This window comes from Lampris incognitus, chromosome 17 (genome assembly GCF_029633865.1).
Source record: "Lampris incognitus isolate fLamInc1 chromosome 17, fLamInc1.hap2, whole genome shotgun sequence".
Taxonomy (NCBI): Eukaryota; Metazoa; Chordata; class Actinopteri; order Lampriformes; family Lampridae; genus Lampris; species Lampris incognitus.
In genome coordinates, this window is record NC_079227.1 from 23,101,440 (window position 1) to 23,123,078 (window position 21,639).

At 46.9% G+C, this 21,639-nt stretch overlaps 1 protein-coding gene across 1 annotated transcript in view; it reads left to right on the forward strand.

Moving 5' to 3' along the window:
- sdk2b (sidekick cell adhesion molecule 2b) overlaps positions 1 to 21,639 on the forward strand; it is a 114,324-nt gene that overhangs the window by 34,891 nt on the left and 57,794 nt on the right. Inside the window, exons 4-8 of the mRNA XM_056297183.1 lie at positions 12,740 to 12,873; positions 15,596 to 15,707; positions 16,678 to 16,868; positions 19,216 to 19,299; positions 19,852 to 20,046. Of these exons, the coding sequence (XP_056153158.1) occupies positions 12,740 to 12,873; positions 15,596 to 15,707; positions 16,678 to 16,868; positions 19,216 to 19,299; positions 19,852 to 20,046 (716 nt within the window). The remainder of the gene's footprint in view (positions 1 to 12,739; positions 12,874 to 15,595; positions 15,708 to 16,677; positions 16,869 to 19,215; positions 19,300 to 19,851; positions 20,047 to 21,639) is intronic.

Genomic DNA, 21,639 nt, shown 5'->3' on the forward strand with positions numbered 1-21,639 from the left:
TTGATAAATCCCCACACCATGCTGGATACGTGCTGAGCACTCGAGACCAGCGAGCACCTGACAGCTGCTCACAACACCCCAGAGAGACAGGGAAAGGGGGTGTAACAGAAAGATAAACAGAGGGACAATCAGACAGACTGACAGACAGACAGCAAGGAAGACAATGTGGGAATATGTTAAAAAAAAAACAACCTCCAAATCATCTCAGGAGGCAGACCGAGAATGAGAGACACATTTGTTTTCCTCTCTTAGCCCGTCCCTAGTTTAAAAGACATGAAAAAATAATTCACCTTGGCTAGCTTTATTTTCTTTGGGAGATAGGTGATATTTAATCATACTCACTGGGTGGTGAAGTAAGGAGAAAGGAAAGATGAGCTCTGCTGGAAGTACCATGTATTTATTTATTTATATATGTATGTATGTATGCATGTACACTACCGTTCAAAAGTTTGGGATCACCCAAACAATTTTGTGTTTTCCATGAAAAGTCACACTTATTCACCACCATATGTTGTGAAATGAATAGAAAATAGAGTCAAGACATTGACAAGGTTAGAAATAATGATTTTTATTTGAAATAAGATTTTTTTTACATCAAACTTTGCTTTCGTCAAAGAATCCTCCATTTGCAGCAATTACAGCATTGCAGACCTTTGGCATTCTAGCTGTTAATTTGTTGAGGTAATCTGGAGAAATTGCACCCCACGCTTCCAGAAGCAGCTCCCACAAGTTGGATTGGTTGGATGGGCACTTCTTTGAGCAGATTGAGTTTCTGGAGCATCACATTTGTGGGGTCAATTAAACGCTCAAAATGGCCAGAAAAAGAGAACTTTCATCTGAAACTCGACAGTCTATTCTTGTTCTTAGAAATGAAGGCTATTCCATGCGAGAAATTGCTAAGAAATTGAAGATTTCCTACACCGGTGTGTACTACTCCCTTCAGAGGACAGCACAAACAGGCTCTAACCAGAGTAGAAAAAGAAGTGGGAGGCCGCGTTGCACAACTGAGCAAGAAGATAAGTACATTAGAGTCTCTAGTTTGAGAAACAGACGCCTCACAGGTCCCCAACTGGCATCTTCATTAAATAGTACCTGTTAGAGCCTGTTTGTGCTGTCCTCTGAAGGGAGTAGTACACACCGGTGTAGGAAATCTTCAATTTCTTAGCAATTTCTCGCATGGAATAGCCTTCATTTCTAAGAACAAGAATAGACTGTCGAGTTTCAGATGAAAGTTCTCTTTTTCTGGCCATTTTGAGCGTTTAATTGACCCCACAAATGTGATGCTCCAGAAACTCAATCTGCTCAAAGAAGTGCCCATCCAACCAATCCAACTTGTGGGAGCTGCTTCTGGAAGCGTGGGGTGCAATTTCTCCAGATTACCTCAACAAATTAACAGCTAGAATGCCAAAGGTCTGCAATGCTGTAATTGCTGCAAATGGAGGATTCTTTGACGAAAGCAAAGTTTGATGTAAAAAAAATCTTATTTCAAATAAAAATCATTATTTCTAACCTTGTCAATGTCTTGACTCTATTTTCTATTCATTTCACAACATATGGTGGTGAATAAGTGTGACTTTTCATGGAAAACACGAAATTGTTTGGGTGATCCCAAACTTTTGAACGGTAGTGTATGTACAGTGCATCCGGAAAGTATTCACACCCCTTCACTTTCCCCACATTTTGTTATGTTACAGTCTTATTCCAAAATGGATTGAATTCCTTTTTTTTCTCATCAATCTATACTGCTCAAAAAAATAAAGGGAACACCTAAAAACACAATGTAGACCTCGAAGAATGAAATATTTCAGCTGAAAATCTTTATTTATTAGACAGAGGAATGTGTTTAGAGCAAAATAACCTAAGAATGATCAATGGAAATCAAAATCATTAGCCCATTAAGGTCTGGATTCAGAATCATACTCAAAATCAAAGTGGAAAATGAGGACATAGGCTGATCCAACTTCTGTGGAAATTCTTCAAGACGATTCAAAATGAGGCTCAGTAGTGTGTGTGGCCTCCACGTGCCTGTATGCAGTCCCTACAACGTCTGGGCATGCTCCTGATGAGACGACGGATGGTCTCCTGAGGGATCTCCTCCCAGACCTGGATCAGGGCATCGGTCAACTCCTGGACAGTCTGTGGTGCGACATCGCATTGGCGGATGGTACGAGACATGATGTCCCAGAGGTGCTCGATTGGATTCAGGTCTGGGGAACGTGCAGGCCAGTCCATAGCATCAATGCCCTCGACATACAGGAACTGCTGACACACTCTGGCCACATGAGGACGAGCATTGTCATGCATGAGCAGGAACCCAGGGCCCACTGCACCAGCATATGTTCTGACAATGGGTCTGAGGATCTCATCCCGGTACCTAATGGCAGTCATGGTACCTCTGGCTAGCACGTAGAGGTCTGTGCGGCCCTCCAAGGATATGCCTCCCCAGACCATCACTGACCCACCGCCAAACCGGTCATGCTGGAGGATGTTGCAGGCAGCAGAACGTTCTCCACAGCGTCTCCAGACTCTCTCACGTCTGTCACATGTGTTCAGTGTGAACCTGCTCTCATCTGTGAAGAGCACAGGGCGCCAATGGCGAATCTGCCAACCAAGATGTTCTCTGGCAAAGGTCCATCGGGCTGCACGGTGTTGGGCTGTGAGCACAGGCCCCAATTGTGGACGTCGGGCCCTCATACCATCCTCATGCATTCTGTTTCTCACTGTTTGAGCAGAAACCTGCACATTAGTGGCCTGTTGAAGGTCGTTTTGTAGGGCTCCGGCAGTGCTCCTCCTGTTCCTCCTTGCACAAAGGACCAGATAGCGGTCCTGCTGCGGGGTTGTTGTCCTCCTGCGGCCCCCTCCATGTCTCCTGGTGTACTGGCCTGTCTCCTGGTACCTCCTCCATGCTCTGGACACTGTGCTGGGAGACACATCAAATCTTCTTGCCACAGCACGCATTGATGTGCCATCCTGGATGAGCTGCACTACCTGAGCAACTTCTGTAGGTTGCAGACACCGCCTCATGCCACCTCTAGTGGTGAGGGCACTAGGAAAATGAAAAACTAACCAAAGATCGGCCAGAAAAGATGAGGACAGGCAAATGGTCTGTGGCCACCACCTGCAAATCCATTCCTTTTATAGGGGTTGTCTTGCAAATTGTCTAATTTGCACCAGGTGGAAATTAGACAATTTACCAACAGGTGAAATTGATTCACAAATCAGTGTTGCTTCCTAACTGGACAGGTTGATATCTCAAAAGTGTGATTGACTTGGAGCTACATTGCATTGCTTATGTGTTCCCTTTATTTTTTTGAGCAGTGTACATACAATACCCCATAATGACAAAGTGAAAAAGGTTTTGTAGAAATTTCTGCAAATTTATTAAAAATAAAAAACTTAAATATTGCATGTACATAAGTATTCACACCCTTTACTCAGTACTTGGTTGAGGCACCCTTGGCAGCGATTACAGCCTCAAGTCTTCTTGGGTATGAAGCTACAAGCTTGGCACACCTATATTTGGGGTATTTCTCCCATTCTTCTCTGCAGATCCTCTCGAGCTCTGTAAAGTTAGATGGGGAGCGTCGCTGCACAGCTATTTTCAGGTCTTTCCAGAGATGTTCAATGGGGTTCAAGTCTGGGCTCTGGCTGGGCCACTCAAGGACATTCACAGACTTGTCCCGAAGCCACTCCTTTGTTGTCTTGGCTGTGTGCTTAGGGTCATTGTCGTGTTGAAAGGTAAACCTTCGCCCCAGTCTGAGGTCCTGAGTGCTCTGGAGCAGGTTTTCATCAGGGATCTCTCTGTACTTTGCTCCATTCATCTTCCCAATCGATTGAATTTACTACAGGTGGACTCCAATCAAGATGTAGAAACATCTCAAGGATGATCAGTGGAAACAGGATGAACCTGAGCTCAATTTTGAGTGTCATAGCAAAGGGTGTGAATACTTATGTACATGCAATATTTCAGTTTTTTATTTTTAATAAATTTGTAAAAAATTTCTGCAAAACCTTTTTCACTTTGTCATTATGGGATATTGTGTGTAGATTGATGAGAAAAAAAAGGAATTTAATCCATTTTGGAATAAGGCTGTAACATAACAAAATGTGGGGAAAGTGAAGGGGTGTGAATACTTTCCAGATGCACTGTATGTATGTATGTATGTATGTATGGATGTATTTGTTTGTTTGTTTATATCTATTGGCTGGACCAGACCAGCAGGCCAACCCCACAAACCCAAATGTCTCTTACTGACTGACTGACTGACTGACTGACTGATCGTGTTTGACACGATTGGGCTGCTGGATCAGGTGATCAACAACGTCACTGAAGTTACACGATTAGTCGGCCGAGCACGGAGAGGCATGAGGGAGAGGGCACAGTTAAAGCACCCCAAATAATGACTTTGACAAACACTCGCTGGCGAATTCACAAAATATTTGTAGGTAATTAGCGCTATTGGGTACAGCAGTGTCAAGTCAAGTAAAGACAGTGTAGCCCATTATCACAAATTAAAAATGTTCCTTAGTGGGCTTTAGGGCAGTACAACATCCTGTCCTTAGACCCTCGCACTGGATAAGGGACCACTCCCTAAAAAACCCTTTAACAGGGAGAAAAAATAGGAAGAAAACTCAGGGAGAGCAACAGAGGAGGGATCTCTCCTCCCAAGATGGACAGAGGTGCTTCAAATGTTGTGTGTACAGAATAAAACACAATTTACAGAATACGAGTACAAAGAGGATAACAGAATTATAATGAAATTATAAAATATATAGAAAATATAATGAGGAGGATGCCAAACTGTGTCCAGATGCCACCGGAACAGCCCAGGACCTGAGCCACGCGACCACCATCACCATGGAAACCTGGGAGGAGGACAGACTGCACATGCACACAGGGGAGACTCACACCACACCATTCACACACACAGAAGAAGAGAAAGGAGAAGACATCATTCACACAGAGAGAAAAGACGTGAGAGAAGAGAACATTTTGCATTAATCAATAATCTATGTGCTATAATCTCGTGGGCAGAACAGTGCTTGGTAAATTCATTGAGACAGAAACTGACCCGTCATGCAGTACAGGTTGTGAAGAACTCAATTTAAAGGCAACTAATTGTAGGTTAAGGTAAAAAGATGAGTTTTAAGTTTGGATTTAAAGGACTCAACAGGCTGACTGTCTAACGGCAGCAGGCAGGTTATTCCACAAGAACGGGGCCCAATAGGAAAAGGCCCTGCCACCAGCTGACTTCTTTTTAACTGTGGGTTATAACAGTGCTCTTCAGTAAGTGTCTATCTAGCTTATTTGGCAGTGGTTTAACATAATCCTCTTCAGAAAAACGATCAATGCAAACACGGAGTTGCGGCTGGAGGGTTGATGTCTATATCCAGTGCAACTTGCCACAGCTGTCTAAGGCTAATATCCCTCAGCAGAAGATGGTGAAATCGAAATGGTGACCAGGACACGTCTTTGTTTGAACAGCCCGGAAAAGCACAAGCATACGCCATCGTTGAAATCTTTTGAAAAGTGGAGTTTGATTTCAGTCTGATATCACAACAGCACTTTCTGACCCAAGCAGCTGATCTGTGGGCAGCGTAATGCAGGGCACGGCACGGCACAGCTGCGCTTATGCGTAGGCGTACGGAAATTCTATGGTTGAGAAAATGTAGTGCCGAAAAAAGGGCTGTCTAACGGCAAGGTAAAGTGGTGAAAATATTCTAAATTGAATGTTGTAGTGGACTGATGGACATAATTCGCCATAGCTCGTTGTTTTGAATTAAGTTGACTGGCTCACTTTAAGGGCGCAGGGTGTAGCCATGGTAACGCAGCGCCGTGGTGTTGAGGTGGGGTTGTGAAAAGGAAAATAAACGACACACGCGTTCGTGTAGTCAAAGACAGAAGTTGTTCATTTCTGTTTTCTCGCAGCTTCCACACTGGTGACCCCAACGTTTGTCTACTGGATGGTTCTGGACACAGCTCTTCACGAGCAGGACGACTAATGCCGTTTCTCTCAAGCTACCGCCAAGCACAGAGTGGAGCATCACATTGCCACCACTTGCCCACCGATCTGTGTTCGGGCTCAGCGTCTTGACCTGGCCGAGCTCACCGCCGCCAGGGAGGAGTTTGAGAATATGGAGCGCCTCGGCATCATTCGCTGCTCCAACAGCCCGTGGGCTTCACCCCTCCACATCATCCCGAAGCCTGGCAGCAGGCGGTGCCCGTGCGGTGATTACCGCTGCCTTAACAATGCAACAACACCAGACCGCTACCCAGTCCCACACATCCAGGACTTTTCTGCCCACATGGTTGGAAAACTCATCTTTTTCAAAGTGGACCTCATCCGTGGATACCATCAGGTGCCCGTCCACCCGCTGGATGTCCCCAAAATGGTGGTGATCACCCCATTTGTACTGTTCGAGTCCCTGCGCATGCTGTTTGGCTTTGTTGTCTATGCAAATCAGCACATGTTGGTTCTGCAGCAGCAGGGCAAAATGCTGGACTACTGTCCACACTGTGAGTATCTCCAGCACGTTTATGTGGCGAGACATGAGCTGGCCACTGTCCCCCAACCACCTGAGACAAGTACGTTCCTCCCCACCCTGAGAGAAATACATCTGTGAATACCGAGATGTACGACATGGCTCTGCCTAGCGGTCCCCCCAATGACAGGGTGTGAGAATCTTTCCAGTAGGCTAAATCTGAACGTATGGAGGGAAGAATGTAAATCACGCGTCTCTGCTGATGCATAGGGTCGATGTGCTGGTGAATGAACCACTTCTGCAGCCTCCTCATGTATAGGAGGCCCAGGGGAATCACGATGTGCCCCACCGCCATCATTCCCAGCAGTTGCATGACAGAGAAAGCTGTCACCACCTTGTGAGGTGTGACATGGCGGAGAAGGGCCATCAGCGCCTCCACTCTCTACTGTGAGAGTTTCACTCTCATGCTGACTGAGTTCAACTCCACTCCCAGATAAATTACAACATGAGAGGGAAGCAGAGAACGTTTTTTCCGATGTATTGTGAAGCTCAAGCTTGACAGATGCGGCACCCAATTCTGTCGTCTGCAAGGTGGCTTCCTCTCTGGAGCAAACCAGCAAGAGCACGTCGTCCCGATAAAACAATACTCTCATCCCTTTCCTGCGTAACGGCTCCAGAGCCATCTCCACACATTTGGAAAAAAGTGTGTGGAGCCAGCGAGTAGTCAGATGGTAGATGGTTGTATTGATACTGTACTCCCTGGAATGAGAACCGCAGGAATTTCCCGTTTTTTTGGGATGATGGAGATGTGAAACCAACCACAAGCGACCGGTGGGGCAGTGCGGACACAATTTGATTGCATACACACGCATCTGCATTTGTATAACAGTCAGTATATATTGTCCTCTCTCTGAAATGACCTGTGACTAGCTAAAATCTTCTGTCCCGGGCTAGATTTCTCTAAAGCCTGAATACAGAGCCAAGAGGAGGTGCAGAAGTCTAGTTTTCTCTCAGACCACTTGAGTTACAATATGCTGAAAGGTTATTATGGAATTTTTGCCCAATGCTGCCCTAAAAAAACCCCAAAAACAACAACTGTGTACCCCAGCTTTAACTGCGCACTCTCCCTCATGCCTCTCGGCACTCAGCCAACCAATTGTGTAGCTTCATTGACGTTGTTGGTCACCTGATCCAGAGGCCCAATCATGTCAAACATGATCACTCAGTCAGTCAGTCCCTCAGTCAGGGGCATTCATGTTTGTAGTGCTGGACCGCCGGCCTGTCCAGCCGAAAATCACATAGCGGACACATTAACGTGGGTGAGAGCTTGACATGGTGCATGTAGTGAACAACTGAGAAGAACATTGGTGAAAAAGTTGTATATGATGTGTTTGTCTGCATGGAGGCAGAGCGTCTCATGACACAGCTGTTTGGATTGTATAAATAAGTATGGGAAATGTTTGGCCACTGGAGTAAGAGAGGGAAAAGAGAATGAAAAGTGTAGATACCGCTCAGACGGTGGAGCAAGCACCGCAGCTCCTGCAGTGCCTGCCACTATCCCGAAAAAGGATTTACTGTCTTCTTATGATAGGTCATTGTATAGCTCTGCCTCCCATAACTTAGTAGCACTCTATATTCATCCTCAACAGTTTCTCCAGTGACAGCTCAGGAAGTTAAGCTCCGAGTCATGTCCCCATTTTAGAAAGGTCCCGCGGAATCGCTCGGGATTCATTTAGTGCTACGGACACTTCCGCTCAGCCCCACGGCCCTGAGGGGGATCCATAATTCATGACCAGGCGTCAGGGATGTCACCGCGCCAGCAAGCTAGTATTAAATATTTACCACAGATCATAAGCTGCAGCCATTGAGGCTTGCCAGTCCCTTCAGGAAGACTGTTTTCAGTCTCAGCATGCATGGAGAATCCCAAATGAGCCCACAGCTGGGGCCCACTCAGAGATATTTAAAAAAAATCAATCAGTCCAGATGATCTCCATCATTAAGGCTTATGGTACAGCAATATAGTAACTGTCTTAAACACTCTGCCTTTATCCCGTTGAATGTGCTGTTGTGGCAGCCTGCATCAAATGGAGATAATATAATGAGAGTTTTAGAAACCGTAGGCCCCCCCATTAACCTTTATACATGTTTCTGTGTGTGTGTGTGTGCACAAATGCACAAATATCTGCACGCATTCCAACACATAATGTATACAGTATGTGCTAATGTGTAAATTTGTATACACCCCCCCCCCAATTTTCATTTTGTGCTCCCCTCCCCCCTGCCTGAATTCTCATTAGCCCCTCAGCTCCCGTAATGGGGCCCAGCAGGTTCTTGTAGCCATTCTTACTATAGCACCGTGCAGAATAGGGTGGAGAGTGGGCGGAGGTGTGGAGTGCAGAGTGAAGGAGTGGTGAAAAAGGAAACGGCCAGCTGCGTTGGAAAAAGGCACACGATGTTTTTGCCCTCCACGATGCAACCATCGGCATGATGTCATCTTACCATTTATCCAGAGCCAACAATTTTTTTTCAACAATGCATAATGATTACTAAGGACTATTGTCATTACTACTGCCAGCATTCAAGACATTTGTTTCTTTTGGGCTTGGTGTTGTTGTTGGGTGGAGGGTGCCAAAGCAGTCCAGCCAGATGAAGAGGTTCAGCTTTGCCTTGTGAACCTCATTAAGTCTTGTTCCATGCAAATATCAGTTGATGAGCATGAGCGGGAGGTTGGAACATCACTTCATAAAGGAAGACATAGTGTGGCATCCGGGTAGTGTAGCAGTCTATTCCATTGCCTACCAACATGGGGATCGCCGGTTCGAATCCCCGTGTTACCTCCGGCTTGGTCGAGTGTCCCTACAAACACAATTGGCCGTGTCTGCGGGTGGGAAGCCGGATTTGGGTATGCGTCCTGGTCGCTGCACTAGCGCCTCCTCTGGTCAGTCGAGGCACCTGTTCAGGGGGGAGGGCGGGGGAACCAGGGGGGAATAGCGTGATCCCTCCACGTGCTACGTCCCCCCCTGGTGAAACTCCTCAAGTGGCTGGCGACGCCACATGTATCAGAGGAGGCATGTGGTAGTCTGCAGCCCTCCCCGGATCGGCAGAGAGGGTGGAGCGGCGACCGGGACGGCTCGGAAGAGTGGGGTGATTGGTCGCATACAGTTGGGGAGAAAAAGGGGGGAAAACACCAACAAAAAAAAATAAAGGAAGGCATGGGAAAAAAGGCTGTATAGTATTGACCAGTATCTGTAGAAATGTGGACTGGTTCTCGTGGGGGAGGAGAATATTCCGACTCAGACCATGGGAGCGTGGTGCTTTATGTTGTGTCAATTGTTTGTTTGACTCTGAGGAAATACCTACAGGTTAAACCAGACAAGTGTGCACTGCTGATCCATAAAGAACAAATATTCCCACAGCGCACTGAAGAACACATCAAACAGGAAATGAGAAATCAGACAAAAGTGGCAGCTCTTCTCCGAAAAGCACACCTCTTGATGGGTCCTTGTCTGAAAGTGTTTCTTAATAGTAGTTGCACTTGTCACATATGTGTACTTTTTTTGGTGTGAATGTACACAACATGTACTGCCCTCATACATATAACAAATACAAGCGTAACGTGTGCATCTGTGTGTTTCTTGGATATGTATTGTCTGTGTGCGGGTTGTTTTTCCTCACAAAATGTGTGCTTTTGCGCAGTGTGACTGTACCCGTGTGTGTGTGTGTGTGTGTGTGTGTGTGTGTGTGTGTGTGTGTGTGTGTGTGTGTGTGTGTGTGTGTGTGTGTGTGTGTGTGTGTGTCAGGGCAGAATACGAAGGAGCATCTCCACGTGACCACATCAGTATTCAGTGCCTGGGCAGATGGAGTCCGACAGGGGAGGAGGGGGGGGGGGGGAATGGGATGTGGGCATGGCGAGAGTGGTGTGAGGCCACATACAGAGGGAGGTGGATGAAGGGTGGAAGGAAACGCAGCCGGTCGAAACACCCTGCAGATTGTTGAACAGGCAGCGATAATAAGAAAACATTGATTGTAAACACAGCCGGGGTGGTAATAGGCCGGCTGGGCGGGGAGCGGGAGGAGGCCAAAGGACTTGAGCGTTTTTGCCCGGCTTGTCGGCACATTGACGAGGGGAGGGCCCTGGGGAGAATATAATAGAGACAACAGGACAAGTATTTGCCCCGACCCCCCCCCCCCCGAGGAGCACTTGCTGAAAAATGGATCACAGCTTACTTCTTCGAGCCTTTCTCCAACGAGCGGCAACCTGCGATACTTGATTGTTCATTGCCAAAAATTGCCTCTCGCCAAAATACATTAGTGCGTAACTTGAAAGGGCAAAGGGTACAACTAGCAAATAAAAAATGTTGAGGTTGTTATGCAGGGCCACCATATTTTAGATGGGCCCATACAGGCGGGGAAGGCACATTGTCAATATTCTTTGCAGAGTCAGCACCAAAACATTGCTTACACATTTTAAATCAATAAAGCCGCTGCTTCCCAAGCAGCATAGTTAAAATCTGAAATTGCATAATGCCCTTCTGCAGAGCATGTCACACCACAAGACCCCCACTATATAGACCCAATTAGGCAAGGCAAATTTATCTGTATAACACATTTCAACAACGAGGCATTTCAAACAGCATAAAAGCAACATAAGGCAATAAAAAGACATTCAAATGTGTATGGGGCGTCCGGGTGGCGTAGCAGTCTATTCCGTTGCCTACCAACACGGGGATCCTGGTTCGAATCCCCGTGTTACCTCCCGCTTGGTCGGGCGTCCCTACAGACACAATTGTTCATGTCTGCGGGTGGGAAGCCGGATGTGGGTATGTGTCCTGGTCGCTGCACTAGCGCCTCCTCTGGTCGGTCGGGGCGCCTGTTCAGGGGGGAGGGGGAACTGGGGGGAATAGCATGATCCTCCCATGCGCTACGTCCCCCTGGAGAAACTCCTCACTGTCAGGTGAAAAGATACCACATGTATCAGAGGAGGCATGTGGTAGTCTGCAGCCCTTCCCGGATCGGCAGAGGGGGTGGAGCAGTGACCGGTACGACTCGGAAGAGTGGGGTAAATGGCCAGATACAATTGGGGAGAAAAACGGAGGGGAAAAAAAAACATATAGACACAGTCACACAAACGTTGAAGATAAGGGTCAAAATCCAATCATAATCCTTTTCGGAGCCCGTTGATCTTGAATGAGGGCACCAACAACCAACCACATTTGGTTAGTCCCCCCCCCGCTTTTTCTTGCCAATTGTATCTGGCCAATTACCCCACTCTTCTGAGCCATCTCGGTCGTTGCTCCACCCCCTCTGCCGAGCCGGGGAGGGCTGCAGACTACCACATGCCTCCTCCCATACATGTGGCGTTGCCAGCCGCTTCTTTCCACCTGACAGTGAGGAGTTTCACCAGGGGAACGTAACGCATGGGAGGATCATGCTATTCCCCCCAGTTCCCCCTCCCCCTGAATAGGCTCCCTGGCCGACCAGAGGAGGCGCTAGTGCAGCGACCAGAACACTCACCCGCATCTGGCTTCCCACCCGCAGACACGGCCAATTGTGTCTGTAGAGACGCCCAACCAAGCCAAAGATAACACGGGGATTCGAACCAGCGAATCGTACGTTGGTAAGCAACCGAATAGGCCGCTTCGCTATCCGGACGCCCCCCCTTTGGTTAGTTGAAAGGATGTTGAAGCACGGGGCATCCTGGAGGTACAGCAGACTGAAGGACTTGCCATTCACTTATCATGTTGGAGCCGTTGACCTATCTCTGGCTGTGTTTCTGCTTTCTCAGGTGTAAGACTGATCATTTAATATTTAGTTGTTACCTGTAGAAAAATTCTCTTTTTACCTGTCTCCTTCCACACTGGAGTTCACACCAGAGGATGAACAGCACATCCGAACCTGGATTGTTCAAAAGTGTGGATGTTTGTGGACATGGAGCTTGAACATGACTTAAAAAAGAGCTGCTCCATCGTGATGCCCCTGATGATGAACCAACAAAGCGTCTTGTGAGACAAAACATTGTTCGGTGTGGATAATAAATCTCAGGGGGTTGCATTTTATATTCTGTATGGCTTTAATTGTATATTTGAGAGCTTCTTCTTCTCTCTCTCTCTCTCTCTCTCTCTCTCTCTCTCTCTCTCTCTCTCTCTCTCTCTCTCTTCCCCATCTCTTTGGGTGCTCCCCAGGTTTCGCTACTGCACCAAGAAAAAAAAATTAAAAGTTTTTTTTATTTCTGTCTCATGGTTTGTCCTTTCCTCAGTGCCATCACCCTGGATAACACGCTGGTTATCCTCTCCACGGTGGCGCCGGATGCTGGGCGCTACTATGTCCAGGCAGTAAACGACAAGAACGGAGAGAACAAGACCAGCCAACCCATCACTTTGTCTGTGGAAAGTGAGTAGTAGCGTATTTGCAGCACCTCTTGAATTTAATATTATTAACATCGGCTGTGGTTGCATGCATTAAGTGAGTGTGTGTCGTACCATTCGATCACCACAGGAAGCTTCTAGGCCTGGACTCATAAAATTTGATTTTGGTCATATCTACTGCTACCAGATCTTCAACACCAAATGTGAAAATGCTCAGCTGCCGTTGAAACAAGCTACAACCGGCATTAGGGTAATGTGCAGATAGAGACGGCAGCAGAAACCGGCAGCCTCAGACAGGCGTGTTGCCCTTTACAAGTCAGAGCCAACCAGTGGGCTGCAGCTGGGCAGAATGACTCGTAAGAGCGACGCTAGCGTAGATGGTAGATTATGGTGCACTGTGGAAGTGAATGATAAGCAGTCAGGTACTGGGGGAGATATCAGAGTTGACAATACCAGGGAGCAGACATAGCCCGCGGCACACACAGAAAAAAGCAGCAGAATTGATTATACCAGCACTGAAACGCACACATTGATTCATGGAAGGAGGAATGGGGGGGCTGCATGTTATAGCTAGTTCACTTTAGGTAGAGGGGTAGTATGAGGGTCTCAACTCAACATGACTTGATGGTTCATGTCCTGCATTAGTGTGTATGTACAACTGCACGTTCCCAACACATACAACCACCCACACACAAATACACAAATGTACTAACACACACACAGCAATGTCCAAGCTGTTCCAACAACCACTAGGAAGGGCTGTGCATCCTCCATTGAGGCCTCTGTGTGTGTGTGTGTGTGTGTGTGTGTGTGTGTGTGTGTGTGTGTGTGTGTGTGTGTGTGTGTGTGTGTGCACATATTTGGTCTTTGGTGCACAAGTGTGAGTATCCGCTGTGTGTTTCTGTCAGTATCTGTATGCTACAGCAGCTGTTCCAGCAGTGATATCCCTGATGCTAAATTTCCCAAAAGCCACCCTTTTTGCAGTCACACTGTCTAATTCTTTGAGACAGAAAAGAATAGGGGGGGGGGGGCCCAGCGACAGCTTCAGAGAATCCCAGCCCTGTCACATCTTAGTTTTCCTGTTTGTGACAGAGTTAAAAACCCGTTTATACCTGGTGTTAAAATGCAATATGGATCTATATATCTCATCATGCACATAATGCAAGATGTAAATGCACACAGGGCACATTGCGATTAAAATGTGATCGAATCTGACAGATCCCCTGCAGGGGTCTGGCTCGCATGTAGATCTCAGCCAGACCGGGCCAGCTGTAATACACAGAATTACCCAGAGAGCATATCAGGTGCAAATTACATAATACAACATGTTTTAAATAGGGACCTAAATGCTTTGTGTCTAAGTTCAGCAGTCAGTAAGGAAGGCTGTTTTGTCCTTGACATGATTTAAATTGAAATAATATAGAGTTTATTACTTCTGTCAAATGTTGGGCAATTTTAAACACAGCTCACGCTCCGAGTATTCGGAAATACATCAGATAATCTTTGCAGGATATTTTCTTCTAGCCTTGGCCTTGTGCAAGCCGTGTGTGTGTGTGTGTGTGTGTGTGTGTGTGTGTGTGTGTGTGTGTGTGTGTGTGTGTGTGTGTGTGTGTGTGCACGCACACCCACATGTATATGTATTTAAGTGTGTCATTCAATGCCAAGGATTGGTAAGATTGAGCCATGACAGCCCCTCAAGCTGCAATTGACATGTGCAGCCACAAGCACACCCCTAGAGCATGCTGGGATTGATGTATCAGCATATGTTTATCACAGAGATGCACATCTCAAGACGCTTCACTGCTCGGGACTCTGTATTTAACACACGTACACACAAACACACACACACACTCTCTCTCTTCGATTCTCTTTCCTTCTCTCTCTCTCCCTCGCTCTGTCTTTCTCTGATTATTTCTTTCCCTCGCTCCCTATCTCTCTCTGTCTCTTTCTGTCTCTCTCTCTGGTTCTTTCCCTATCTCTCTCCCTCGCTCTGTCATTCTCTCTCTCTGTTTCGCTCTGATTATATTTCCCTCGCTCTATCTCTCATTCTCCCTCACTCTATCTCCCTCTGATTATCTCTTTCCCTCTCTACCTCACTCTATCTCTCGCTCCCTCCTCTTTCTCTGATTATCTCTTTCCCTCTCCCCCCTCTTCTTCCTCTCTCTCTCTCTCTCTCTCTCTCTCTCACACACACACAAACACAAATTGACTCATTTGAACATTTGCATATATTCATACATAAAAACAAAAACTGTACACACATGTGGTATAAACATACACGACTCATAAGTTTGACCGTCAGGTTTTCCGTAACGTCAGTGTTGGCCGAGTAGGTTATTTATTTTTTCTTTCCATCTATGCACTGGTTCCCCAGCACACACCTTATTACTGGGAGCAAGTGCACTGTCCTGTCCTATTCAGCTCATCTCTCAGTCAGAACACAGATATATAAAGCGGTCACATCTAATACGTCACATGGATGAGCACCCACAGTGTACACTGGCATGAAATGAAGTGTATTGCCCTCCTCCAGAAAAAAGCACCACTAGTAAGTCTCATGTTGGACTCAGCTTGTCCTCTCTGTTAGATAAAGTGACTTGATCCTGCGGTAGAAGGTACCTATGGCATCAGTGCATCTATCGCATGTTTTTTCAACGTTCCTTCAACCGTGCGTTTGGGTATTTGTGTCTTTGTGTGTGTGTGTGTGTGTGTGTGTGTGTCTGATCAACTTGTGTCTCCCCGTCTAGATGTGGGTGGTCCAGCAGACCCCATCGCCCCCACCATCATCATCCCTCCCAGGAATACCAGTGTGGTCACGGGTACCTCAGAAGTCACCATGGAGTGTGTGGCCAACGCCAGGTAAACACGCTCGTACTGAAGCCTCATGCCGTCCTGCACAGTTGTTTTCCAAACCTGCTGTGGATTTTGCTTGTCATTCATGTTGTCGATGTATTTTCATTCGTTGCATAGACAGTAACGCTGCTATGAGGAATTCCGAATTTTTTCGTCGACTTTGCACAACGCTATAGTGAAACACATCAGTGTTTTTGTGGAAGAATGACCTAATTGGTGCAAAGTTGCACTGCATATTCTTAATAGTTTGTGCACTTGTCCTGAAGAGAAAAATGAGAGATGAGCGGTGTTTGGAAAAACAAATTGTTTGCAAGATATAAAGCGATGAGGTAATATATATATATATCTGTAATTGGGACTGTGTGTCTCGTCTGTTTGCCCCGAAATCGTTTGCGGGGATTCTGACCCACAGACATAGAGCCATTACACAGCAATCTCTAATACTCTTGATGATGGTCTCATTGAATTGCGTTAATCATATAGAGTCATCAAAATTAAACTGAGACTGATAAATAATCAGTGGGAAACTCCTCGTACCAGCTTTACCAAGCTCTTTGAAACAGTAATTAATCGAGCGTTTCCTCAGGAATCCCTCTAACCCAGCCTCAAGGAACTAACATCTCACATTAAATTCATTTCCGTGTTTCCATTGGAAAGTATTTGTGTCACGGGGATTTACTGATTAAATAAGACCTTTCCAGGATTTACTCGTATACTAGTATTATATTCTTAACTAAACACACTTTGGTGAACAAAGCTGAATGTAGAGAGATGTGTGTTGGTTGTCTCGACCTTGGAGGCATGTTGACACATTGCAAAGCGTTTTACGCTGCCTGCTGACACACCTTGCCAAAAGATAATCTGGTCTCTCATGCAGAGCACAGGAACGGTACAAGACATACTACAGTGAGCAAAACACACCTGTCACTTTGCATGTCTCTTCACGCGCATCTGTTGTATGTGCTTGTTCCTGCAGACCGCTTATCAAGCTGAGCATCTCGTGGCGTAAGAACGGCGTGTTGGTGACCAGTGGCCTGAGTGACTACAACCGCCGGCTGACCATCCTGAGCCCCGTAGTGAGTGATGCTGGACACTACGAGTGTGAGGCTGTGCTCCGCAGTAGCAGTGTGCCTTCAGTCAGCGCCGGGGCCTACCTGCATGTACTAGGTAAATATTACGACCGACTCACATAACTACTGTGCAGAGCCGGCTCGAATAGTGTTGGGTTTTTTTTGGGGTTTTTTTTGCAAATAGTTATTCGTACTGGTTTCAACATGCTCAGAGTACCTGTTGAGTGGTCAGTCACAGGGGAGTTTACTGATTTTGATTTTAAAAATGTTGTTTTGGGACTGGCACTCGCTGTGACATCTTTGATGGCAAAACTCATCCATTACTTCCAATATTCAAAACAAACACCAAAGGCGTCCGGGTAGTGTGGCGATCTATTCCGTTGCCTACCAACACAGGGATCTCCGGTTCGAATCCCCGTGTTACCTCCGGCTTGGTCGGGCGTCCCTACAGACACAATTGGCCGAATCTGCGGGTGGGAAGCCGGATGTGGGTATGTGTCCTGGTCGCTGCACTAGCACCTCCTCTGGTCGGTCGGGCATCTGTTCAGGAGGAGGGGGAACTGGGGGGAATAGCGCAATCCTCCCACGCGCTATGTCCCCCTGGTGAAACTCCTCACTGTCAGGTGAAAAGAAGCGGCTGGTGACTCCACATGTATCGGAGGAGGCATGTGGTAGTCTGCAGCCTTCCCCGGATCGGCAGAGGGGGTGGAGCAGTGACCAGGATGGCTTGGAAGAGTGGGGTAATTGGCTGGGTACAATTGGGGAGAAAAGGGGGGGAAAAAAACAACAAACAAAACACCAAGATTGTTTTTTTTTTGTTGCAAGTTTTGACACAGATTTGGTTGTCGATTGAACCCCTGTATACGTGGGTGGCTGTTTAGAAGATCATTTGGCCTGCTTGGATGCATATTGTAGTAGCCCAACGGTGACTAGAAGTTGATAGCTTCTTGACCTACCTTTACTGGGTTTGACAAAATTGTGACCTACTTCTTATATTATGACATTGAAGCCTTGAGATAAACACTTGGTTGGAAAATCGTCCACATCCAAGTTGTGCCAGCTTGCAAAACTGACTCTTAATAATATAAAATATTGGCATTCATACGTATGTTTAAATCAAACAACAGCTTTTTTTGGTGCTATAATTGCACCATTCTGACAGTGCATTACAATTTATTCATTTTGACTGTGAAATGTGGCACAGCGAAATGAATGAGACACAGAGATGAAGTAATATGTCACACAGCCATATCAGGAAGTGCAGTATGTCTGAGTTGCCACTTGGGCACATACGCCTCCATGAGAGAAGCTGCACAGGGGCACAGCAATGGTGCCCTTCCTAGGTGTTAACTAAATTCACCGAGAAAGGGGAGGGGGGGGGAAGAAAAGGTGTCAGCAAAACCTTGGGCGTTTGCCGCAGCTTTATAAGTTGGCAATAAAAAGCCAGTGTTAAATTCATATCAATATTGTAGCGCTAACTATTTAACTGTGGCGAAGCAATCACTGTGAAGTTTTGAGGCCATGAGCGGAGGTTGTCATTGACTTAAAAAGAGGGGTTGGGGGGGGGGGATGCTAATGGCTGACTTCAAGAAACTGTTTAATAGCGTTGCTTCAGTCGATTTGATTCCATCCCACTGAAACGCTTTGATGTCTCCCAAGGTTGTGATGTGTTTCAAAGCGCGGGGTGTGGTGGGCTCCCTTGATACACACCAGCTGAGTCATCCCTCTCCTCGGGGAGGGGAGGGGGGAGGGGAGGGGGTTACTTTTGAAAATGCAATCCACTGCAATCGGAAATATGGTTTCCCTATGTTATTATTAACAGCCGGTAATTTAGGCACCTTACGTCAGAACCTCCCGTTACTTTATTTTCCCAGTGACGCGAGTCTAGCCAAACCATCACACCTTTGCATTAGAATAGCCTCATTAACATCCTTGATGACCCTAATGAGAGAACTCTTTCTCCAAACATGCCCGTCAGTAATACAGCGTGTTAAGTGTTGTACCCGTGTTACCTCCGGCTCGGTCGGGTGTCCCTACAGACGTGACTGCGGGTGGGAAGCCGGATGTGGGTATGTGTCCTGGTCGCTGCAGTAGCGCCTCCTCTGGTCAGTTGGGGGGGGGGACTGGGGGGAATAGCGTGATCCTGCCACGCGCTACATACCCCTGGCGAAACTCCTCACTGTCAGGAGAAAAGAAGCGACGGGCGACTCCACATGTATTGGAGGAGGCATGTGGTGGTCTGCAGCCCTCCCCGGATCGGCAGAGGGGGTGGAGCAGCGACCAGGACAACTTGGAAGAGTGGGGTAATTGGCTGGATACAATTGGGGAGGGAAAAAAGGGGGGGTAATACAGCGTGTTAAGCATTATACTATATAAGCAGTCACCATCCATCCTTGCGTCTTTCTTTTTTCATCTTTTTCTTTCTCTTTCCCTCTGTCTCTCAGAGCCCCCCCAGTTTGTGAAGGAGCCGGAGAAACACATCACTGCTGAGATGGAGAAGGTGGTGGACATCCCGTGTCAGGCACGAGGTGAAGGATCTGTGTGTGTGTGTTTGGTTATGTGTTGTTGTTTTTTTGGGGGGGGGTATAAGAGTGAAAGGGTGAGGCTTGTGAGTATAGTAACTACAAACATCGTAGGTGAAATCCATAACAGAGAGATAGGAAGAAGGATGGGGTAACCACTTGCTAGCACTCGAAGCAGTGGCTCGCAACGGTTGCAGAAGATGCCGTGAAGGATAATATACAGTATGTTGTGTATTAGCCTTGCTACTTATAGATATATTTCTTTTAAATTACATCGAAGGCTGCAAATGCAATGCACATTTTCTCCCCCGTGCAGCTGGGTGACAATGACTCACACGGCAAATTATGATTTGAATTAGTTTTCCAATCAACATCATGCAAAGAAGAGCTTAACTAGCATCTCCTTTCTCTTTTCCTGTGGTTGCACCTGGAGTAACAAACAAACAAATGGATTAAGAGATGGAATGATGAGCAGCTAGATGGAGATAGATGGGTGACGTGAGACAGGCATGGCTCTTATTCCCTATCAAAAATGTTCACCAAACCCCGTTTCCCCAGGAGTGCCCCAGCCAGAGATAGTGTGGTACAAGGATGCGGTGCCAATCAGCCCGGTCAAGACCCCCAGGTATCGGGTGCTGGTGGGAGGCAGCCTGCAGGTCAACGGCCTCCTGCCTGATGACACAGGAATGTTTCAGTGCTTTGCCAGGAACCTGGCCGGGGAAGTCCAGACCAACACTTACCTTGCTGTGACCAGTAAGTCCACTTTATTTTTCTTTTTTCTTTTTTTTTTACCAAGACTGAAAAAAAGTGAAAGGGGTGTTTTTGATGCTGAGCGATAACAAAGTGCGAGGCGAGATCCAAGCCAACTCACCAGTGGTTTCAAGAAACCGGCATGCTCGACCACCAGATCAGCCTCAGCCATCTTTGGCCCTCTCTGGATTTATTGGTGTAGTTCAGTGATTTGATTTGGCCTATGAGCACCGGTAATTTCAGCCGGTCATCCACTTAGGTAGAATTATGTATTCGGGGACCCTTATGATCCAGGGCACCGGTAATTTAAAAACAACAAGATATGATGGGCCAAACTCTCTTCAAGTGCCTCCTTATAATTATAATTGATGAGGAGCCACTTGGAGAGATATGAGTCAGCTTTAGTTCTTCTTGACCTCATTGCCGCCTTTCTTTAAATGTGCTGTTTATTTAGAAAGGCACTGCTGTGCATCCATTATCGAGCACAAGTTTGCAAGGATGTCGAAAGTAATAATAATAACAATGCAGTGGATAACCAGAGTGCAGATATGTTGATAAAGAAAAGAAAATATGACCATGTACAACCATTAGAGTCCAACCAATACCATCAGGTCTAATCTTACGCCTCTCCTTGTTTTCATTCTCGAACACCTTTCATTAAACAAAGAATGAACCGCGTGCATACAAGGTGCCACAAGAAGTTGTGCGTTGCAGTCATTATCATTCATGTGCGGTTTGTTATCGTACAAAAAAGCCAAAGAAAAAAATCTATTCAGAGTATAACGATTGCTTCCTTCGAATTAGTATCATACCAAAATCAGGTCTCAAAAGTATGGGTGTCTGGGTAGCGTAGTGGTCTATTTCGTTGCCTATCAACATGGGGATCGCCCGTTCGAATCCCCGTGTTACCTCCAGCTTGGTCGGGCGTCCCTACAGACACAATTGCCCCTTTCTGCAGGTGGGAAGCCGGATGTGGGTATGTGTCCTGGTTGCTGCACTAGTGCCTCCTCTGGTCGGTCGGGGTGCCTGTTCAGGGGGGTGGGGGGACTGGGGGGGAATAGCGTGATCCTCCCACACGCTACGTCCCCCTGTCGAAACTCCTCACTGTCAGGTGAAAAGAAGCGGCAGGCGACTCCACGTGTATGGGAGGAGGCATGTGGTAGTCTGCAGCCCTCCCCGGATCAGCAGAGGGGGTGGAGCAGCGACCGGGACGGCTCGGAAGAGTGGGGTAACTGGCTGGATACAATTGGGAAGAAAAAGGGGGAAAATAGCAACAACAAAAAAAAGTATAATATATTTTACCCATTTTCCCATCCATCCCATTATCCAAACCGCTTATCCTGCTCTCGGGGTTGCGGGGAAGCTGGAGCCTATCCCAGCAGTCATCGGACGGCAGACGGGGAGACACCCTGGACAGGCCGCCAGGCCATCACAGGGCCCACACACACACACACACACACACACACATACACACACATTCGCACCTAGGGACAATTTAGTATGGCCGATTTACCTGACCTATATCTTTGGACTGTGGAAGGAAACCAAAGCACCCGGAGGAAAGCCACGCAGACACGGGTCGTCCCTGGTCGTCCT